Raw genomic sequence first — 22,931 nt, 5'->3', positions numbered from 1 at the left:
AGCCAATCAGGTTCACCGGGTCTGGTTACCGGTAACCTGATTGGCTGAAGCGTCATCGAGGGCGGGAGAAGACATCGAGGGATAGTGGAAGGAGGATGGCTGACCACAGAAAGGTAAGGCTGGGAGGGGGGGGGGGGGGGGGGGGGGAGGGGGCAATCTGGCAGCATTTTACAGGGAAAAGTGGTGACAATTGATAGGCACAGTGGCGACAATTGATGGCATGGCACAGTGGCTGCGTTTAATGACATGGCACAGTGGTGACAATTGATGGCACAGTGGCGACAATTAATGGCACAGTGGCTGTGTTTGATGGCGTGGCACAGTGGCTGCATTTGATGGCATGGCACAGTGGCGACAATTGATGGCACAGTGGCAACAATTGATGGCATGGCACAGTGGTGACAATTGATGGCACAGTGGCGACAATTGATGGCATGGCACAGTGGCGACAATTGATGGGCACAGTGGCGACAATTGATGGCACAGTGGCGACAATTGATGGCATGGCACAGTGGCGACAATTGATGGCACAGTGGCTGCATTTGATGGGCACAGTGGCGACAATTGATGGGCACAGTGGCTGCGTTTGATAGGCACAGTGGCGACAATTGATGGGAACAGTGACTGCAATTGATAGGCACAGTGGCTGCGTTTGATGGGCACAGTGGCTGCAATTGATGGGCACAGTAAAGGTTGCAATTGTTGTTTTTTTTTTGGTTTGTTTGCCCCCCCCAAAAAAAATTGGAGCACCAGCCGCCACTGGGGTGAGGAAAGGAAAGTCAATAACTGGCTTTTCTTTGACAGCAGACATTTACACTGATCATGAGGGTCCTGATTATCAGTGCAGCCCCATCAGTGCCAATAGGGTTCATCAGTGTAGCATATCAGTGCCGCCTTAGTGCAACAGAAACAAGATATGCCTGTGCTCAATCCCCAATAGCTTGCACAGGCATATAATCAATTTTTTGTATAATTCTCCTTTAAGGAAGCATGGCAGGGGGCGTGCTATACCTACACCCTTTTGCTAATAATAGTCCCATGTTCCTATTTCAAAAAGTTGGGAGGTTTGCTAATATATGAACACCCCAGTGTAGAATAGTAATGTATGGACACCCCAGTGTAGAATAGTAATGTATGAACACCCCCAGTGTAGAATAGTAATGTATGGACACCCCAGTGTAGAATAGTAATGTATGAACACCCCCAGTGTAGAATAGTAATGTATGGACACCCCAGTGTAGAATAGTAATGTATGAACACCCCCAGTGTAGAATAGTAATGTATGGACACCCCAGTGTAGAATAGTAATGTATGGACACCCCAGTGTAGAATAGTAATGTATGAACACTCCAGATGTAGTACAGCAATTTATGAACACCGCAGGTGTAGTAAAGTAATGAATGAACACCCCATGTGTAGTAGTGTAATGTATGACCCCTCTTGGTGTAGTCGTGTAATGTATTACCCATGTAGGCGTAGTCGTGTACTATATCAGGTCTAACACCCTCTAGGTGTAGTAGTGTCATGTATGACCCCTCTAGGTGTAGTAGTGTCATGTATGACCCCTCTAGGTGTAGTAGTGTCATGTATGACCCCTCTAGGTGTAGTAGTGTCATGTATGACCCCTCTAGGTGTAGTAGTGTCATGTATGACCCCTCTAGGTGTAGTAGTGTCATGTATGACCCCTCTAGGTGTAGTAGTGTCATGGATGACCCCTCTAGGTGCAGTATTGTAATGTTTGGCCAATCTAGGTGCAGTAGTGTACTGTATCAAGTGTAGTAGTGTCATGTATGACCCCTCTAGGTGTAGTAGTGTACTGTATCAGGTGTAGTAGTGTAATGTATGACCCTTCTAATTGTAGTAGTGTAATGTATGACCCTTCTAGGTGTAGTAGTGTACTGTATCAGGTGTAGTAGTGTAATGTATGACCCTTTTAGGTGTAGTAGTGTACTGTATGACCCCTCTAGGTATAGTAGTGTACTGTATCAGGTGTAGTATTGTAATGTATGACCCCTCTAGGTGTAGTAGTGTACTGTATCGGGTGTAGTAGTGTAATCTATGACCCTCTAGGTGTAGTAGTGTCATGTATGACCCCTCTAGGTGTAGTAGTGTACTTTATAAGGTGTAGTAGTGTAATTTATGACCCTCTAGGTGTAGTAGTGTACTTTATAAGGTGTAGTAGTGTAATGTATGACCCTTCTAGAAGTAGTAGTGTAATGTATGACCCCTCTAGGTGTAGTAGTGTACTGTATCAGGTGTAGTAGTGTAATGTATGACCCTCTAGGTGTAGTAGTGCCATGTATGACCCCTCTAGGTGTAGTAGTGTACTGTATCAGGTGTAGTAGTGTAATGTATGACCCTTCTAATTGTAGTAGTGTATTGTATGACCCCTCTAGGTATAGTAGTGTACTGTATCAGGTGTAGTAGTGTAATCTATGACCCTCTAGGTGTAGTAGTGTCATGTATGACCCCTCTAGGTGTAGTAGTGTACTTTATAAGGTGTAGTAGTGTAATTTATGACCCTCTAGGTGTAGTAGTGTACGTTATAAGGTGTAGTAGTGTAATGTATGACCCTCTAGGTGTAGTAGTGTAATGTATGACCCTTCTAGGTGTAGTAGTGTAATGTATGACCCCTCTAGGTGTAGTAGTGTACTGTATCAGGTGTAGTAGTGTAATGTATGACCCTTTTAGGTGTAGTAGTGTAATGTATGACCCTTTTAGGTGTAGTAGTGTACTGTATGACCCCTCTAGGTATAGTACTGTACTGTATCAGCTGTAGTATTGTATTGTATGACCCCTCTAGGTGTAGTAGTGTACTGTATCAGGTGTAGTAGTGTAATGTATGACCCTCTAGGTGTAGTAGTGTACTGTATCAGGTGTAGTAGTGTAATGTATGACCCTTCTAATTGTAGTAGTGTATTGTATGACCCCTCTAGGTATAGTAGTGTACTGTATCAGGTGTAGTAGTGTAATCTATGACCCTCTAGGTGTAGTAGTGTCATGTATGACCCCTCTAGGTGTAGTAGTGTACTTTATAAGGTGTAGTAGTGTAATGTATGACCCTCTAGGTGTAGTAGTGTCATGTATGACCCCTCTAGGTGTAGTAGTGTACTGTATAAGGTGTAGTAGTGTAATGTATGACCCTCTAGGTGTAGTCATGTACTGTATAAGGTGTAGTAGTGTAATGTATGCCCCTCTAGGTGTAGTAGTGTCATGTATGACCCCTCTAGGTGTAGTAGTGTACTGTATAAGGTGTAGTAGTGTACTGTATAAGGTGTAGTAGTGTACTGTATAAGGTGTAGTAGTGTAATGTATGCCCCTCTAGGTGTAGTAGTGTCATGTATGACCCCTCTAGGTGTAGTAGTGTACTGTATAAGGTGTAGTAGTGTAATGTATGCCCCTCTAGGTGTAGTAGTGTCATGTATGACCCTCTAGGTGTAATAGTGTAATGTATGACCCCTCTAGGTGTAGTAGTGTACTGTATAAGGTGTAGTAGTGTCATGTATGACCCCTCTAGGTGTAGTAGTGTACTGTATAAGGTGTAGTAGTGTACTGTATAAGGTGTAGTAGTGTACTGTATAAGGTGTAGTAGTGTAATGTATGCCCCTCTAGGTGTAGTAGTGTCATGTATGACCCCTCTAGGTGTAGTAGTGTACTGTATAAGGTGTAGTAGTGTAATGTATGCCCCTCTAGGTGTAGTAGTGTCATGTATGACCCTCTAGGTGTAGTAGTGTCATGTATGACCCTCTAGGTGTAATAGTGTAATGTATGACCCCTCTAGGTGTAGTAGTGTACTGTATAAGGTGTAGTAGTGTCATGTATGACCCCTCTAGGTGTAGTAGTGTACTGTATAAGGTGTAGTAGTGTAATGTAAGTATGCCTCTCTAGGTGTAGTAGTGTCATGTATGACCCCTCTAGGTGTAGTAGTGTACTGTATAAGGTGTAGTAGTGTAATGTATGACCCTCTATGTGTAGTAGTGTCATGTATGACCCTCTAGGTGTAGTAGTGTCATGTATGATCCCTCTAGGTGTAGTAGTGTACTGTATAAGGTGTAGTAGTGTAATGTATGACCCCCCTAGGTGTAGTAGTGTCATGTATGATCTTCCCTCAGCAGACACGTGCTCTGGTGCCTGTAGACTTTCATGTTGTGTTCCTGTCTAGAGGGGGTGTGTCCCCCAGGCACAGCCCCGCCCCCGAACTCAGTTATATGCCCGCCGCTCAGTGCTTGTACTCAATAGAGAGCGAGGCGCCGAGTGCTGCTGGTCGGGACGTTGCGGGCTGAGCTGCTGCTGACTGGATAAGAATGACTTTCCGAAGGTTGAAGAAGCTCCACAATAAGGAGGACTATACCTGTCCGTCGGAGCACACCATATACCGGGATAGGGACAAAGCTGACTCTACCTACATGGCTCTGGACACATACCGGACGGATGACATGTACAAGGCGCTCATGGTCTCCGGCGGGACCCTTCCCAGAGCTAAGAAGGTACAACACTGCGGGCATAGCAGTCATTATAGAGCACGTGTGGGGTGTTATGGAAGCGTTTCCCGGAGGGAGGAGGAGGGGAGACCCCATACTGAGCTCTATTGATGTGAGGAACGTGTCTGCAGAGCTTCCCTGTGTTGTCATAGCATTGTCCCCGGAGGGGAAGGGCACACAGGGCGGCTATGGTGAGGGGGAGGATGTGAGCCCATTGTTGGGCTATTGTATCTATCTGTCTTCTCAGGACCAGTGTGACTGATCAGGGCATGGAGAAGATTGGGCACTTCACTCATCTGACATCACTGACTCCTGTCTGATGTCATCACTGATCTGTATTATACTTATTACTACCTGACATCACTGATCTGTCTGATAGTTATTATCATCATCTGACATCACTGACTCCCCTGTCTGATGTCATCACTGATCTGTTTGATACTTATTATCATCTGACATCACTGATCTGTATGATGGTTATCATTATCACCTGAGATCAGACTTCTCTGTCTGATGTCATCACTGATCTGTATGATGCTTATTATCCTGGTCACTCTGATCTGTATGATGGTTATCCTGATCATCTGAGATCCCTGGTCTGTAAGATGTGTGATCACCTGAGGTCTTGGATCAGATGTGGTCACCTGGGATCACTGATCTGTAAGCTATGTGATCACCTGATATCACTAAGGTCTTGGATCAGATGTGATCACCTGATATCACTAAGGTCTTGGATCAGATGTGATCACCTGGGATCACTGAGCTGTAAGATAGAAGATATATGATCACCTGAGATCACTGACTTCTCTGATGTTTTCACCTGGGATCACTGAGGTCTTAGATCTGATGCATGTGATCACCTGACATTACGAACCCTCATCGCCTATCTATGGGATCACTTGACTTTGCTGATCTCCTATGTCTGATATGAACTGACATTGATTCCCCAAGTATATGATTACCTGAGAGCATTGATCTTCTATTAATATCACTGATCACCTGACATCAGCGATCTCCTATTGATATTATTGATCACCGATCTCCAATGTCTGACATGGTCCCTTGAGATGACCAACGTTTTTACTGTACTCCTAGCTATGGTCTGATGACCTGACTTCCCTGAAATGATAACATGTCATAGGGGGGCTATGACATGTTATCATTCCACATAGATGGATCTTGCATGTCACTGATTGACATCCTGCTATAAGGTCACGTCAGAGCACGTATACAAAAGATAAAAATAAAATGCTGTGAGAAATCACACCACCACTTGCATGTACTAGAGTTGGCTGCACTCTAATACAAGCGTGAGAAGTTGGTGGTTGGGGGGTATGTGTATAGGAGCGTACAGTTTTGGCTCAGATTCCTGTAATAGGTGCGCCTCACTTACCACATCTAGTTTTGCTCTGACTACATATCAGTTATGTGTGTGTGTATGAATGTTGCCTCTGGGCCTCTGTTGTCAAGGACTTGTTCACACCACATCCAGCTAACTGTGTTCTTCATAAATCTGCACAGACTCAGAATGCCAGAACACATAGACAACCATTGTTCTCTGTGTGCCCTGTTCACATTGCATTGCATATAAAATGCAACAGGGTTGGTTTACTAAAGGATGAGTGCAAAATCTGGTGCAGCTGTGCATGGTAGCCAATCAGCGTCTAACTTCAGATTGTTCAACTAAAGGAACGCTAAAGGCAGTTTTTTTTTTTTTTTAAATAACAAACATGTTATACTTACCTCCACTGTGCAGCTGGTTTTGCACAGAGTGCCCCCGAATCTGGTCTTCTGGGGTCCCTCGGCGGCTGTCTCGGCTCCTCCTCGCAAAAGCTTTCCACCTTCATGCGAGCGAGCTCGTATGGTGGAAAGCTTTTGCGAGCGCGCTCCCGTAATACAGCGGCGGGCATAGCTGCCGACTGTATCGCTCCGGCGCGCCGCGTCATCTGCTGTGATTGACAGCAGTGCCAGCCAATGGCTGCGCTGCTATCAATCCGTCCAGCCGAGCCAATCAACGGCCATGCTGGGAACCAAAGAAGATCACTAGGACGCGCCCGGGACTTTCGAGGGGTGAGGTAAGTAAAACGGGGGCGGTACAGTTGGATGTTTTTTCACCTTAATGCATAGGATGCATTAAGGTGAAAAAACCTTTACCTTTACAACCCTTTTAAGCTTTCACCATAAAACTGAATGCTGATTGGTGCCTATGCAGCACTGCACCAGATTTATCACACGTAACTTTTAGTAAATCAACATGTCTGCATTAGGGTGACCACGTGTCCCGGCTTGCCCGGGACAGTCCCGCATTTTGCAGGTCTGTCCCGGGCACCTTCATTCCAGGACAATACAGTGTCCCAGAATGAAACTGACACAGCCCCCCCCCCCCCCCCCCCGGGCCAATCTGATGCCCCCAAAAATGTCCGAAATCCTAAATCCCGCCTCTTGTGTCCAATCACTGTGCTGTGATTCGTTACAGCACAATCAAATTTTTTGGAAGGATGGGGTGTCCCTGAATTGTAGTTTGGAAATGTGGTCACCCTAGTCTGCATTTTATGTAGTGCAACCCACCACACCAACTTTGTTGTGACACCCAATAAAGTTAAATTTTTTTTTACAGTGCAATGCATTGTAACACATTGCACCTCCCCTGAACATTTTACCTTATGAGGGGTGGATTAATGACAGGATTTCCACTTTTGGCCATTCACAGAACGCCTTGCTTTCTATAAACCAATCTCAAGGCATTCTGCGACTAGACTAGGGACAGTTAAACCACAGGGTGACTTCTGTCACAGCTGCTGCTCTTATGGTTTGGCACTGTTGGTTATTATCCAGCTAATTGGTGGATAATAGGAGTAATCCGAGGCGCTGTATTCTACACCCCATTTTAAGAGGTAATATTTTGGCCCAGGTTCACACTGGGCTGCGGGAATGAAGTTGTGCGAGTTAAGCTGAATTTGCATGATTTAAAAACCGCTTGTCCCAATTTTGGCCGCGATTTCTGAGTCCTGTGCAGGTTTCTGCATAGATGTCAATGTAAATCGCAGCCCAAAATCACAAAAAGTGGTACAGAAACTTTTTTGAAATCGGTGTGGCTCCGCAGATGCAGCATCGCACCGATTGGGGCGGTGCCATTGCCAGGCAAATGCCGCCGATTTGACATGTGAAAACCTACCGATGTGAACCAGGGCTTTGGGCTCAAAATTTGGATAAATCTGTGGCTAGACTTGACCAGTTTGTGAAGACAGTGTTACTAAACCCATACCCCTCCATTCACTATCTGGGCTCCCACAGTACACACAACATGGAAATGCAATAGTTTTAGTAAATATAAAGTGCTAAATCTTTTCTCATCGGCAGTATATAGCAGTCTTGTGAGTTCTATCAGTTTCTGGTTAAAGCTTGTAGGCGTTTTCATTTTCATCTGTCTGTCCTATGAGGCTGCAGCACCCCACACCCTTTCTTTACAGTGCTGATTGGCCCTGTGCTGATTACATGCACCTTCCCAAGAAAAATAAGCTCTCTCGCAATATTATTATTATTATACAGGATTTATATAGCACCAACAGTTTACGCAGCGCTTTACAACATCAGGGAAGACATTATAGTTGCAATACAATTTAATACAGGAATGATCAGAGGGCCCTGCTCGTTAGAGCTTACAATCTAGAAGGGAGGGTACAATACACACCAAACTGAGTATGTGCAGAGTGCCCCCAAGCCTCTGTTCTATCAGGAGATGGTTTGGGGATTGTGGAAGAAAGGGAGGATCGGAGAAAGCAGGATCAAGCAGCCTTTTTTAAACAATGCTGAGCATTAACCCCCTTAGGTTCCACAGTGAGTATAACGAGCATGCTTTATTGCATACACACTGATTTTACTGTTGTGCGTATAGTAACGCTTTAAAGTGCTTTCCTTCTATTCTCTAGTAATGGTGGTTCAACCAGCAAACTTCATTTTTAAATAGGACATTACCCATGGCTGCACTCTCATACTAATAGCCAGCTGTGTGATTCGCTGTTTTAATTGGTGGGCACCTACCCATTGCCATGTTTTCTTGGCAGTGCCTATTTGAAGCCTTCGGAATATTAATGAAGCTCTGCGTTCTGGGTACTTGTAGTGCTGTGCCTCATAGGCACCTTACTGTGTAACTCCTCAAAATAAGAGCAGGATAAGCAGTCCTTTCTAGAGACTTTGGGAATTATGTTGCAGCTAGCAATGTGTGTGTTGATTGTCGGTCAGTGTAATATCGTGGACAAGCGAAAGCTAGAAGCTGATTGGTTGCCATGTACAGCTGCTCCAGTTTTGATGCGTTACCCTTATACTATATGCAATGCTTGCCAATGTATTTTTTACTTTTGTTCTGTAAGATAGATAATCAGACTATATCTGTATTGGAGAACATGGCTCTCAATCACGGAGATATAGTAAGACTTTTATGATAGACTATATGATAGGAGCACCTACCTGTGTTCCATCTCCACAGTCCAGGGTAAGTAGTAGATTAGTCTGTAAAGACGGCCATAGATGGTGCGTTTTTCTTTCGGTTGCAGGAAATAAAATTGCTCATCAACAGTCAGTGTTGATGGGGGAATCCCTCTGAGGGAGCCGATTCTGGCAGGATGGTGAGTATTGCTAGTGGCTATAGCCGCTGGCAATAATCGCATCAAAAATCCCACAGGCTTGTTGTACCCAAGTTGGTCGATCAACGTGGATACAATCAGCGTGCCCACACATGGGTCCAATCTCAGCCGGGAGAACAGTTTTTGCTAGCGACTGTAATCGAATGTAAAATTCATCGGTACAACCAGCCTGATGGATTTTACATACGATTAGTTGTTGGGAAAAGCTACTGTGTTCTTCCAGCTTGCTGCTGAACCGGCTGAGATTTGAACCCTGTATGGGCACGTGGATTGATCAGCTTGGATAAAACCAGCTTGCCCATACATGGTCCCTGCTAAACCAGCTGAGATTTGAACCCTGTATGTGCACGTGTATTGTACCCATGTGGATTGATCAGCTTGGATACAACCAGCCTGCCCATACATGGTCCCTGCTGAACCAGCCAAGATTTGAGCAGTCTAGGTTTGGTGTACTCAAACGCACATCAACAATGTATACGTACTTTAGAAGTTTAATCTTTCCAAAAAGTAGTTTGGTAAACATCAACAACTGTTGTGAGGTCAGATGGGTCCAGCAACAAGTGAAATGTCTTGTGTAGGTAGTAGTGTACTAGTAGTAGTGTACTAGTGGGACTTCTTGTTTTACAAGTTTTCTCTTCTCATTCTGACAGGCTGGTGGAGCCCTCTACTTCTATACAGCTCTATGCCAACAGGAGACAATGTGCTACATGCCAGTGTTTGTAGATCCCATTGTAACCAATGGGAGGTTTGGTTGCATTGCTATAATAGATACTTGTAATGTCAGTTCAATGTCATCTCTGAAGCTGAGTTCCAGGGTTACCTCCAGTCTTGTACAGTAGCACAGGCTCTTGTCCTGAAATTGCTACCTCTGGTTTTACTGTATACTGTAAGCATCTCAAAGTGTGCATTAGAAGCTGCATCAAGTCTGGAGAATATCCAGCATCTAGGTCTCCCCCTTTCTCCCCACTTTCATTCATTGGATTTCAGCTTTTTTCCATTGTTTTAAATGTGCTTTTCTATCAACATACAAAATGGTAACAGATCTGTGGATTTCCGTTTTTAGGGCCACAAATTCACTGTGCGATTCACATGCGATCTGGGATCTGTGCGATTTCAGCCACCTTATTTAAATGGACATAAATTGAGCAGGACCACAGAAAAACAGAGCAAATGGATCAAATGATGCGTCTGTACCATGTGATCTGATGCAGGCAAACGCACTGCTTTTGCACCCTTTGTGTGGGGTGTTCGCATTGCACCAACACCACTGTAGATTGCGTTTTCAACGAGGTGCAAGACACGTACACAGAGCATGGGTTTCCCACACTGTTTTGGTGTGAACTGACCCTCAATTGTGAAGGCGCCACGTGTGTGTGTTAGGCTGGTTTCACACAGGCGTTCGCTGTAATTCGCATCTGCCTGCTGAGCAGGTGGGTGACAGATCTGTGTCTGCTCCACTATGCAGAGCGGACATTGACACAGCCCCACTGTTCTTTAACCACTTGCCGACCTCCTCATGTAAATATACGTCAGCAGAATGGCACGGACAGGCACATGCACGTACCTATACGTCCTCTGCTTGACGTGGGTCGGGGGTCCGATCGGGACCGCCCCCCCCCCCCGTACATGCGGTGGTCGGTAAGCCTCGGGGAGCGATCCGGGACAACGGCGCGGCTATTCGTTTATAGCCGCCCCGTCGCGATCGCTCCCCGGAGCTGAAGAACGGGGAAAGCCGTGTGTAAACACGGCTTCCCCGTGCTTCACTATGGCGGCGCATCGATCGAGTGATCCCTTTTATTAGGGAGACTCGATCGATGACGTCAGTCCTACAGCCACACCCCCCTACAGTTGTAAACACACACAAAGTGAACCCTAAATGTTACAGCGCCCCCTGTGTTTAACTCCCAAACTGCAACTGTCATTTTCACAATAAAGAATGCAATTTAAATGCATTTTTTGCTGTGAAAATGACAGTGGTCCCAAAAATGTGTCAAAATTGTCCGAAGTGTCCGCCATAATGTCGCAGTCACGAAAAAAATCGCTGATCGCCGCCATTAGTAGTAAAAAATTTTTTTTTATAAAAATGCAATAAAACTATCCCCTATTTTGTAAACGCTCTAAATTTTGCGCAAACCAACCGATAAACGATTATTGCGATTTTTTTTTTTTTTTTACCAAAAATAGGTAGAATACGTATCGGCCTAAACTGAGGAAAAATTTTTTTTTTAGATATTTTTTGGGGGATATTTATTATAGCAAAAAGTAAAAAATACTGCATTTTTTTTCAAAATTGTCGCTCTATTTTTGTTTATAGCGCAAAAAATAAAAACCGCAGAGGTGATCAAATACCACCAAAAGAAAGCTCTATTTGTGGGGAAAAAAGGACGCCAATTTTGTTTGGGAGCCACGTCGCACAAGCGCGCAATTGTCTGTTAAAGCGACGCAGTCCCGAACTGTAAAAACCCCTTGGGTCTTTAGGCAGCATATTGGTCCGGGGCTTAAGTGGCTATAGGATCATCAGGTGGAAACAGACCACCTGTTTCCATCCGACTATCATCCAGTCCATACCTGCTGTTTTTGGTGGGCAGGATCTTATTGGACGCTGGCGGGTGTCCGTAGACACATGTCCGCTGATATCTGCCTCTCCATAGAGCGATATGGATGGTCCTGTCGGGTCCGCCTGAAAAACCAACAGGCTGTCTGACCTGATCAGACAGCCCATGTGAAACCAGCCTTAACTCTGAAATGCAGCCTGCCTAAGAACTCCCATTCCATACAAGGCATTTTGGCATTTTGTATAACGCCCCCCAAGTGTCTTGATCTGCTTGTGTTCTATAGAGAAGCACAGAGACCCAGTGATTGACATTGCTCATCCTCAAATAAGGTATATACTGAAAATTAGGTTTTATTTATAAATGCCGTTTGCATGTTGATTGGGTTAGCAGGAAAGGCAAAATATAAGCAGGTTAAACTTCCGCTTTAATGTCTGTGCTTTGTCCTGCCATGTTCTGTGGTTTAAAAGCTTGGTTTATAGGTGTTATCTAATATGGCAGAACACCAGTTAGGCCCCTTTCACATGAGCTGTCTGATCAGGTCTGCCTATCCGTTTTTTAGGCAGACCTGATCAGACCCTCCAGTCTATTCTATGGAGCGGAGAATGTCAGTGGACACATGTCTGCTGACACCTGCCGCCATCTGATCTGCCAAAAACAGTCGGATGGTGGTCCTTTTACCCATCAGTCTGGCAGATCAAATGGCATCGGATGCAAACAGAGGTAGTCTGTATCTATCTGCTTTCCCCATATAACAGAGTGGGACTGTATCCGTGTCTGCTGTACTTAGCGGAGCAGGCACAGACCTGTCATCAGCCTGCTCAGTGGTGATCTGTCTAGACCCCCCCCCCCCCCCCCTGCTGAGCAAGCAGATTCCACTTAGCGGATGCACCTGTGTGAAAGGGTCCTTGGATTGGTGCAGTTTAGACTTGGTCTTGGGTCCCAACTTAATAAATTATTCACTCTCTATATTCATCTATCAGCAAGGCTTTTAGGTTGCCGCTAGGAACAATCCCAAGTACAATCTGGTAGTACTCAAGTTTATCAGTCCCTACACAGCAGTATCGCTGATAGCCAAGTGTTCACGTGTACAATGTATGAGGGCAATTGTACATTCTGTATTATATTTACCTCCAAGTGTGGGGAGGATTCCTTCTTCCTGGAGTTCCAAGTGCTGCGTTGTACTGTATCACAATATACAAACACGAAATCTAAGCCAGAGGAATATAATTGCTTCATGCTGGGTCCTTCATTTGGCTCAGAGATAGGTTGTCAGTTATGCAAACGTTTGGCTATTTACTTAACTCGAAACTAGAAAATCGAGTTTCGAGTTGAGTGAGGCAAGCTTTAGGCTGATTTTATTATCAAACTAGGACCTAATTATTTACCAATTTGCATGCCGAAATGAGAGCCTAAAAAAAGCACATCTACGTAGATGAGCATCTGTCAACCTTTTCAGAGAAGACTGTGTTTGTGATTCTTATAGAATGAAGAGTAAATACGGAGTGACATATGTCTCTCTAGGGCTATATTCCTATTGATTCCTGGTCTGCAATGGGCCAGTCTCACGGTGTCCATACACCAATAGATTGACATATATTTTACAAGAGACGTCCCTTAAAGTGGAGTTCCACCCAAAAGTTGAACTTCAGCTTTAAGGCCTTCTTCCCGACTCCTGTTTGAAACTGAGCTTTTGGGGGGGGGTGGGGGGGCAAGTACCTGAATTTGACAGGCACCTGCTCCCACTTCTGTTCCAGGGCAACCAGAAGCTCTCCCTCCCAAAGTCTTCTGGGACATATGACTGGTCCTAAAAGACTTTGGCGCAAGTCAGACCGCAGTGCCACTTGCGCATGCACAGTGGGCTCCTAGCTGTGAAGCTGCAAGCTGTCAGTTGTGGGGCCCATAGTAGAGATGCCAGCGTCGATGAGTGAGGACACGGTGAGTACACCGCTGGACCTTGGGATAGGCAAGTGGCTGTTAAGTCGGCAGCTACGTTTTGTAGCTGCTGTCTTTTAATAAACAAACGTCTGGAACTCTGCGTTAAGGAGCCAATGCTGTTTTTAAAGCCATAAAAGCGATGGCCCTACAAATTACAGCTCGTTTCTTTCATCTCACTTGGGTGAAAATTGCCGGTATGGACCTTACTTAGACACAGACGTCTACAATTCCTGCAGTATAACCAGAAACAATGGCCTCCCGAAAGTAGGTGAGAGGGCCAGCTGATCGGTCATGTAAGGCACACAGCCCTCCTTTTTCCTGTTTTTTGTTCCATCTCTGCAGCCGTGATGTAATATTGGAAGGCCAGCCATAATATAGGTGATAAAGCTCGCTCACAGATCTATGTAAAGTTCCCACCAGCCGGTTGAAGGATTGGCATTCTTGACTTTCTCTTTTTTTTATTTATTTTTTATGAGGAAGCTAAGGTTATGAGCAAAGGCAAATATCTTCCACAGCTGTCTAGTTGAAGGGCATGTCACTTCTAATAGTCAAGTTTATGTTCTCCCTGTAAATCAAGCCCGTGTTTTTTGGGCTGCATGCGGCCCTTGCACAGTTTTCTGTGGCCCGCAGGCATATTTAGGGATTTAAGTTGAAGGAGACCCCAGATGTTTCTGCAAGCCAATTTGGCTACATTTTATGATGGGTTAGAAAGTATCTTTTTTTTTTTTTTTTTTTTTTTTTTTTTTTTGGGTTGCGTTCACACTGAACTTGTGCAAATTTAGCTGAACTGCATTCAAGGGGTGATTTCAAAGACCTCTGTATGGGTTCATGCACAGGTGTCTATTGAAATTGCTCCCAAAGTTGGCAAAAGTAGTGCAGGAAATCGGTGCGGCGCGGCAAAGTCAGCATCTCAGATTGGAACGGTGCCATTGCCTGCAATAGACTACGATTTGGCATATCAAATCATGCCAATGTAAACCGGGGCTTCATCACATATAAATGCAGATTGCAGATGATTGCAACAAATGCTTGTGTATCAACTCGTGCCATCTTGTATCTCATTAAATTGAAATAAGGCAATATGAGCAGAATGTGTCATACTGATTGAAATGTGGCTTGTCCCTGCTAAACTGACTGAAGTTTGATCAGTGTATTGCCAGTTTTTTTTTTTAAAGTGTATTTTGTGCGTGTACTCGAGAGAGGAGCCGGACTGCAGGAGTTGGGAGTAGGCAGGCCTCCCCCAGAGGCAATCTGCCACCTTTCTCCATGCCCCGGGTGGCAATGGTGGGTGTGTGAGGGGGTCCTCCCACACAGCCCGCCCTACCTGCTCCACTTTGAAGCCCAACGGGGCAGAGGGACTCCCTATAAGGGAGTGAGAGGATCTAGCCCGCTCAACCAGTCCTTCGCCTCTTTTTAGAGACCGCGTGGTCAAAGTGCGTGCATGTTAACCCAATTTCGAGTGCGTGTAAGTGTGGTGGTTTTTGTGGGAGGGGGGTGGGCGTACTAAGCGCAGGCTTACCTCGCATAGCACACCCACCGGGAGCCAGGCTGAGACCACCAAACTAAATTCACATGTAGCCGAGACCGGGATCCGAACCCCTAGCTGCAGAGGTGAATGGCTTGTCAGCGCAGTGCCAATCGCGGTGAGCCACCGCAGCCCCCCGGTGTATTGCCAGTTTTAGTGCCGCTCGCTCCAGAAATCGCACAGCAATGCTTTCCTGTGCTAAATGACTTTTAGCCCATTCAAATGAATCATACTGGATGAAATTGCACTGGATCGCATCAAAAGTAGCACATGCATTACTTTAAAAGCCACACTGCAATTGGATCTTATGGTGTTGTGATATCATGCAATACAGTTCAGGAAAATGCACTACATTTGGAGTGTAGTTCAGAATCGATTGACACCTGCAGCAGATCGCACACCCATTGTGTTTTAAAAGCGGTGCGATAAATACGTAGCGGAACAAGGTTTTTCCACATGGTGTTCTGGTATGAGGTAGCACTCTTTTATAGCGTGGAAGGATATTGTGGAAGCAAAGGATTAAGTAATGGATCCTGTTCCCCTAGGCATAAGCAAGCATTTAATCTTGCAGTGCTTCTCCCCGGAGTTCAGCTTTAAACTGCCCACACAAATGGCTAGACGTGACCGAGATTACCATGTGAATTTTATGTTCGCCAACCTGTTTCCTAGTGTTTATTTTCCACCAATATCCTTATTCAATAGGATCCCTGAGCTCCTTTTGCCTAAGTAAATAAGAAGAGCACACATTGGTGACTTATTAATTGTTCAGTGCATATTGTGTCTCTCCTGAGAGCCAACCTTTCACCAGCAGCCTGATTGCTGCCATCTTTGGCTGAGCAGTTTTGGGACTTGTCATGCAGAACGTTTGTCGGGTTTTCTCTTGAAGTCATTGTAGGATAATAGAGATCAACTAAAGTGCTGACAAAAATAATGCGAGTTGCTTTGGGTGGCAATTCTTTCTGGAAATGCAGGTTGCTTGGTTATCTTGCAAATTTCCCTTTCTCAGCACATCAGCCATTCTAACCATTTGGAGTGATCTTGTTCATTTGCTCACCATGGCAGGCAGTGCTTGCTAGTTGCCCCCCTGTAAGGGCATGCACAGCAGTATTCAGACTGGGAGAGCGTTGTCTTTACATTTCTCAAGAATTTGACGTCTTTGTCTTCATAATGTTCTTCGTAAAGTTTTTGGGTATTGTTGAAATCTGGTTACTTCCTTCAGTAGGCATTACGTATGTGTTTAGTTTGAAGTAGAGCTGCATTATTCTGGCTAAAATGAGACTCGCGTCTTTATTCTAAGCAAAAAATCCACGATTCTCACGGTGTAACCTCTTCTTTCACATTATACAAAAAAATGGACTAACTTTGTTTATTTTTTTTATTTATTAGTGTATTCTTTTTTTTTTTTTTTTTTTTTTTTTTTGCTTTTGAAAAACCGATGTACAACTACAGTGTGACATAATATATTGCAACAACCACCATTTTATTTTCTAGGGTCTCTTCTAAAAAAAGTAATGTTTGGGTGTTCCAAGTAATTTTCTAGCAAAAAAATATTTTTTTTACTTGTAAGCAACAAATGTCAGAAAAGGTTTGGTCTTTAAATGGTTAAACTTCCTTAATCTACACACCAGAGTTCTTTCCTTTGATAAAGCCCAGGTTCACACTGGGTACGATTTGAGATGCGATTTCACATGTCAAATCGCATCTCCAATCGGCAGTATATGCCGGCAATTGTTGGCAATGGCACCGTCCTAATCGGTGCGACGCTGCATCTGCGGCGCTGCACCGATTTCAAAAAGTAGTTCCTGTAGTACTTTTTGCGATTTCGGGCCGCGATTTACATTGACATCTGTGCAGAAACCTGCACAGATGTCTCTTAAATCGCGGCAAAATCGCGTATTTACCGCGATTTTGAATTCGCAGCAGTGTAAACCTAGCCAAAAGAACGAAAAGCTACCTTGCTTCCACTTATTCCCGTGTTGTATTAAAACGTGGCACTTTGCACTTGTTAGATCGTGACATGATGTTTTGAAGATCGGGAAGGGAAAAAGATCACGATTTTGATTCTTCACGATTAATCACGCAGCTCTACTTCGAAGTGTTAATCTAATGCCTAGTACATGCGATTAGACGAATCGATAGTCCAATAATTTGGTTGTTGGCACACAGTTTCCGAGAGACGATCACGACAGTTCATGCAAAAATATCTGAAGGGACAAACGCAAAAACAATTCTTCTATCAGATCGTTTATTCAGAAACGGATTTGTCCCCCAAAAATCGGAGGACCAAGACGGATGCTCGGAAACGAAAGCATATATTACAACACATTACATCACTTCTGAAGTTTGAATCTGAGAATTTTCGTAACTTTAGTAACCTATTGGTTTTCAATATAAGACTAACATGCAAAATTGGAAATCATTTGTCTGATCTTCTCATTGTGTGTACAAAGCTGGAGAAGCTAAGCAGCCTGGCAAGAAGGGCAACTTTGGATCTAAAATTATAATAGAGGATTTATATAGCGCCAACAGTTTGTGCATCGAAACTGTAATTGGTTCTACTGATGGCGACTATAGATGGAGCAATGTTTTCCTGAGATTAGTTTTTGAGACTTCTTTCTGTATACAGTATGGCTGTTAATTCATGAGGCTTGTATAGTGAGTGTACAATTAAACTGCATTTTTATTCAGTTATATTTGGGTCACAGTTGGGTAGTCTGTAGCATTCCCTGTTTTCTCTCTAAGTGGACCTATAGATTAAAGTTCATGGAAAGCTCGAGTATCCAAAGAAAACGCTTGCAAGCACATGGAGATCATGCAAACTCCATGCAGATGGTGTCCTGGCTGGGATTTTACCCAGACTTCAGTGCTGCAAGTGCTAACCGCTAAACCAATGTGCTGCCCCATGCAGTGAAAACTTGCATTGCCTTTTTTGCAAAGATCAGTTTTAGGAATTATTTGGTGGGCCGACCACAATGTAAAGCCTGCAGGTATCTTCAAGGACAGATTAGCTGCTGGCTTAATGACTGTAAAGCCTGGTACACATAGTTTTTTTTTTCATACAACCCAGCAGGTTGAACGAAAAAAAACTTGATGCTCCGGTCTGAGCCGCTGTACTTATTAGATTAGCTGTTGGCTTCATAACTGTGAAACCTGGTGCACACTATTGGGCCGTTTTCATTCAGCCTAGCAGGTTGAACAAAATAAACGGACTGCTCCTTTCGGAGCTGCTGTACCAACGATCCAACATTAGTACAGTGATCTTCTGGCTCTGCTGGTGTGTTCTGACAGGGGGATGGCCCCCCTGCCAGAACGCACTGATAAGCGCTCTCTGCCAATGGTCGATCGATGCATTTCGGCTGCTGGTTGTCCAGACTAGCTTCTGTCAGACTGGTGGCCATACACGGGCCAGGTGGTTGAGGGGGGTGTGGGGAGCCTTCCTGGGTGGCGGCACACAATTACTGCTAGCGGCTATAGCTGCCGGCAGTAATCGCATGCAAAAATACTGGCTGAATGTACCCAGGTCAATTGATCGACTTGAGTACATAAAACCTGCCCATAGATTGTGATTCAGCTCAACCTGACAAATTTTGATCCATGTATGACTGGCTTTAGGCTGGCCATACATGGAAATTCTGGCGAGTTCCCGATAAACTGATCAAAATTCAATCGCGTTTTGTGTATTCTGACAGCTGTGGGCGCCGGCTGTCCTGATACAATAGCTGGCAGGAGAGATTTGTCTATCTAGATAGGTTTCTTAGGGCCCTTTCACACTGGTGCGTTTTTGCGGTAAAAATGGCGCTATTAAAACGCTCCCCATGCCCCTCTCCATTGAAATGAATTAAAATCGCGGTAAAAACGCTGTAAAATCGCGGTAAAAACGCAGTGTTTTACCGCGATTTTAACGCTCCGTTTTTACCGCGGTATTAATTCATTTCGATGGATGGGGCATGGGGAGCGTTTTATGAGCGTTTTAATAGAGCTATTTTAACCGCAAAAACGCACCAGTGTGAAAGGGCCCTTAGTGTATGGCCTGTTTTATGCATGTCTGTCAGGCAGCCCTTTCTAACCATATGCGCCCATTTTGCATTTGTGTCAAAACAAGATTATGGTATAAAAGATGCAAGTCAGACTTCTGATGTAAAGTCTCATCATGGTCACTTTTGTGTAATTAAACCTTCTAAATTAATGGCATATGCTGTGACACCAGTAATCTTTGAAAAGGTTTGGCACCACTTAACCCATATTCTCTGGCAAGCTACACTGGTAATTAGTAAATGATTTGTCTGCTGCTTTGTGCCCTTCTATTTGCATTTTTTTCCTTTATCCTATTTGTCCTAATCTAGTTGTGTTTTTTTGCTGGTGGCACTTTGCTCAGACTGCTGCCTCTCACTTTTTCATGATCCTTTTTAATAATAGATTTGTTTTTCTTTTCTGTTAAACAAGAAACAGCATGGTGGGCCACACCCCTGTCTCTTTAAATTGCCATAATTGAATTATTGCTTTGTTTAAGCTGCATTAGCCTCTATCCTTTTGGAAGCAGATGGTTCATGAAGTTGGGGACAATAAGAAGATTGAGCTTTTGATGTGAATAAACAGAAGCTGGGACACGTTCCAAGGGATCTGTAAAGCACATAAATATATTTAACGTAGAACTGTATTTTAAGACTTTTTTTTTATTTGCTTTGACATAAATAGGAATTGTAGGGAAGGCATTGTTTTTAACCTGTTGACAGGTTGCCTAGAAGTTTGACAGTTATATCTGAATGAAGCTACTGTATATAATCAGGCTTTAGTTTTCACTAGTCAAAAGGACACAGGTCTGACTGGTTTTAAAAGCTGGACTGGTTTTCCAGTATCTGTTATGTAATAAGCACCTGCAGAAAGCCAAGTCAAGATGCCTTGAAGACTTGTTTACACATTTGACCACAGGTGACCATGTCATTTGTGTCTCTTTATTAGAAAAAAAAGATTACAGCGCACACGTACAAAAATGACATTTAAGTCCTGCAAGGCTTTTTGAAGCACCTGAACATATTCAGCAAATAAGCAAAAATATGGGGATTTGGTCACACCATATGGCCATACAGTGCTTAAGCCCACTTAAGTCAAAGTACCCGATTATCGGTCATTAAATGTCATTTTTGTATGTGCGCTGTAATCTTTTGTTCTGTCTGGTCTTATAGCTGCACCATCTTAAATGTAAAGCAATTTTAGGGTGTGCCCCCTAAGTCTGTTTCCTTTATATCCACTGTCTATATAATATGGTGGTGCTGGGGGTCCTGGTGCCCATGGAATGTTTTTGGAATTTTTTTGCTTTCATTTTTCGAACACTAGCTATTTCGAACACTAGCTATTTCTATGCCAAAAATAAATAGTAGGGCACTTCTACATCTTGGTTGAAGTCGACTAATATAAAAAATTTGGATTTATGGTGACCGACAACTATGTATGCAAAATTCTGCAATATCTTTCGATCTTTCACAAGGTTTAAAAAAAAATCCCCATGTAGCCCAATACCCATTGCTTATGCCTCGGGTTATGAGCTTTTTCGGTTGTCCTCATAGCAGGGCCGATCCTAGGGTTACAGGCGCCTGGGTGCAGAAATATTTCTGGTGCCCCTACATGGGTCATTATACTAACCCCTCCCCTTTACAAATGTTTTCTATGGCAATGACTCAACCACGGATATGCTCCCCCACAAAGTCTTCATTACCCTGGGATCCTTACATGATCTCTTAACAATAAACAAAATACAGGAAGAGAAGCAGAGTACTTTATTGGGACCTGGGGCCTCTCTGATGGACACAGAGAGGGCTTCTGTTAGAGAGTCTGTTAGAGCCCCCAGACATACTACAAACATGGTACAGGAGACGGTCAGAGACTGCAGACATGGTACAGGAGACGGTCAGAGACTGCAGACATGGTACAGGAGACGGTCAGAGACACATCAGTTCTGGATGGACACAAACAAGGAGAGAAAGAAGGGGAGAACTCTGCCACTTCGGCGCCCCCACCTCTGCAGGCGCCTGAGTGCAATGCACCCTGCCTAGGATCGGCCCTGCCTCAAAGGAAGCAGACGTTTCTTGGCTTCATAAAGATTCCTGCTGGTTCCTTAATTTGTCTGACTGTGTCCTGAATTGTACTTGGTGATAAGATACCAGTAAAAAATAAAATAAAATCAGGAACTATATATGGCCTGCCCTGACTGCTGCGACAGCTGTGGGAATTGCTTATGATAAACAAAATGTATGAAATGGTGCTAAATCTGTTTCTAAATAGGGCCAATAAAGTGTTCATATGCAAAAAAATATATACATGGGTGTATCAATAATAAACAACCATATGCGTTATAAACCAAAATCCAGTGAAAAAACAAAAGTGCAACAGTGTCAAATCAGAAATGGCCACAATATGTGATAAAACAATATTCCAGTGCAGAAAAAAGTGAATATTATAAAGTTCTATGGAAACGTGCTAAATAGTTGCTTCAGAATCCAGTAATGGAAAAAGGATTGGCTCATGCAGTCCGATGCTTAATTCAGGGAGATGAGTATAATTCACCAATAATTGCAATGGCAGCTCACCTAATTGAATATCAGGCATTGGATCAAACACTGGCTTCTATAAAATCTTTCACTCACTCAATCAGGTAATCGATCAGATCGCACATAGGGAACACAATGTTAATCCTTGTGCAGTACAAACAACTGATTTTATTTAAACAATGTAAAGACTTCGTCAAAAACGCTGTATCCAGTGAAAGCTGAGACCGAGGGGGTCACAACGAGCTGAACGCTGCAGAATCCAAACTTCGGTCTCTGCCGTGACTGGAAGTGACATCACCTTAATTCTCCCAGTGCATTGCCTCAACTGCAATCCACAGGTGGCCTGTAGCATGACAAAAAAAGAACTCTTCGCCATTGGCATGTAATGTTTATGATAAATTGGAAGTAGACAAGTGAATATCAAGAAGTGATTAGTTCTCGTTTTTTTCATTTGTGTCCCTTTTAAATATAAAAAATGGGAACTTCAGAAAAAGGTGTGTGGACGTCTATGCGAAATGTTTCTAATTAAAGGAGACATGCAGGATAACTTGTACTCCCCTATGTGGCTAAAGCATCACTCTGATGCTGCATCTGTCCCCTGCTGGCTCTAAGGCTGTGAACTGAATGATCACATGACCACTGATTGCTCAGTTCTGTCTTTACTGGACAGAGCATTGACTGTAATTTATCACCCCTTGTTCTGCCCCTCCAGTGCTCACTGAAGTGCTGGGCTGTGGGAGGGGCAGGAGTGGCTGGCTCAGGCTCTCAGCGATGCACTGAGACTGAACCAGCTGACGGTCAGGCATCTGGGTGCATCTGGACATTTAAGTTGGGATCTTGGATGGGCTCTGTGATGGCTGACAGCAGGCTTTATATAAATGACTTACAAGATGATAGAAATAAGTACACGCCTGTGATCCAGAAGAGAAATGTAGCCAAACTGGCCATACTTCAATATTGCAGTCTTCTGCTGCTTTGTGTTACCATAGTCATGTGTAATTGGTCCTATCAGTAGGCTGATGGGATGTAATTATAAGTATCCTGAAGACAGTGACTTCAAAGCTGGATTACTTTCTGGAGCCATATAACCAGGGCTCAAGTCCTGCGGGAACGCGTGGGAACTTTGCAGGACTAGAGCAGCCAAGCCGCCCAAGCCAATTCTTCACTAAGCGGCGATGCCCAGCTTGAGTCACTGTCAGGGGCAGGCGAACCTTAGTAATCCTTTGTTACTGGCGGCTTCCTGTATA

The 22,931-nt window shown here is 44.1% G+C and overlaps 1 protein-coding gene across 1 annotated transcript in view; it reads left to right on the top strand.

The window, feature by feature from the left end:
• The first annotated feature begins 4,226 nt into the window (after positions 1 to 4,226).
• The window catches only part of TAMALIN (trafficking regulator and scaffold protein tamalin), a 43,810-nt gene continuing 25,105 nt past the window's right edge, over positions 4,227 to 22,931 (top strand). The window contains exon 1 of the mRNA XM_040341225.1: positions 4,227 to 4,487. Coding sequence (XP_040197159.1) covers positions 4,305 to 4,487 — 183 coding nt within the window. The 5' untranslated portion in view covers positions 4,227 to 4,304. The remainder of the gene's footprint in view (positions 4,488 to 22,931) is intronic.

The sequence above is a fragment of the Rana temporaria genome, chromosome 2 (assembly GCF_905171775.1).
Source record: "Rana temporaria chromosome 2, aRanTem1.1, whole genome shotgun sequence".
In the NCBI taxonomy this organism is placed as follows: Eukaryota; Metazoa; Chordata; class Amphibia; order Anura; family Ranidae; genus Rana; species Rana temporaria.
This window is presented reverse-complemented; position numbering and strand designations above follow the sequence as displayed.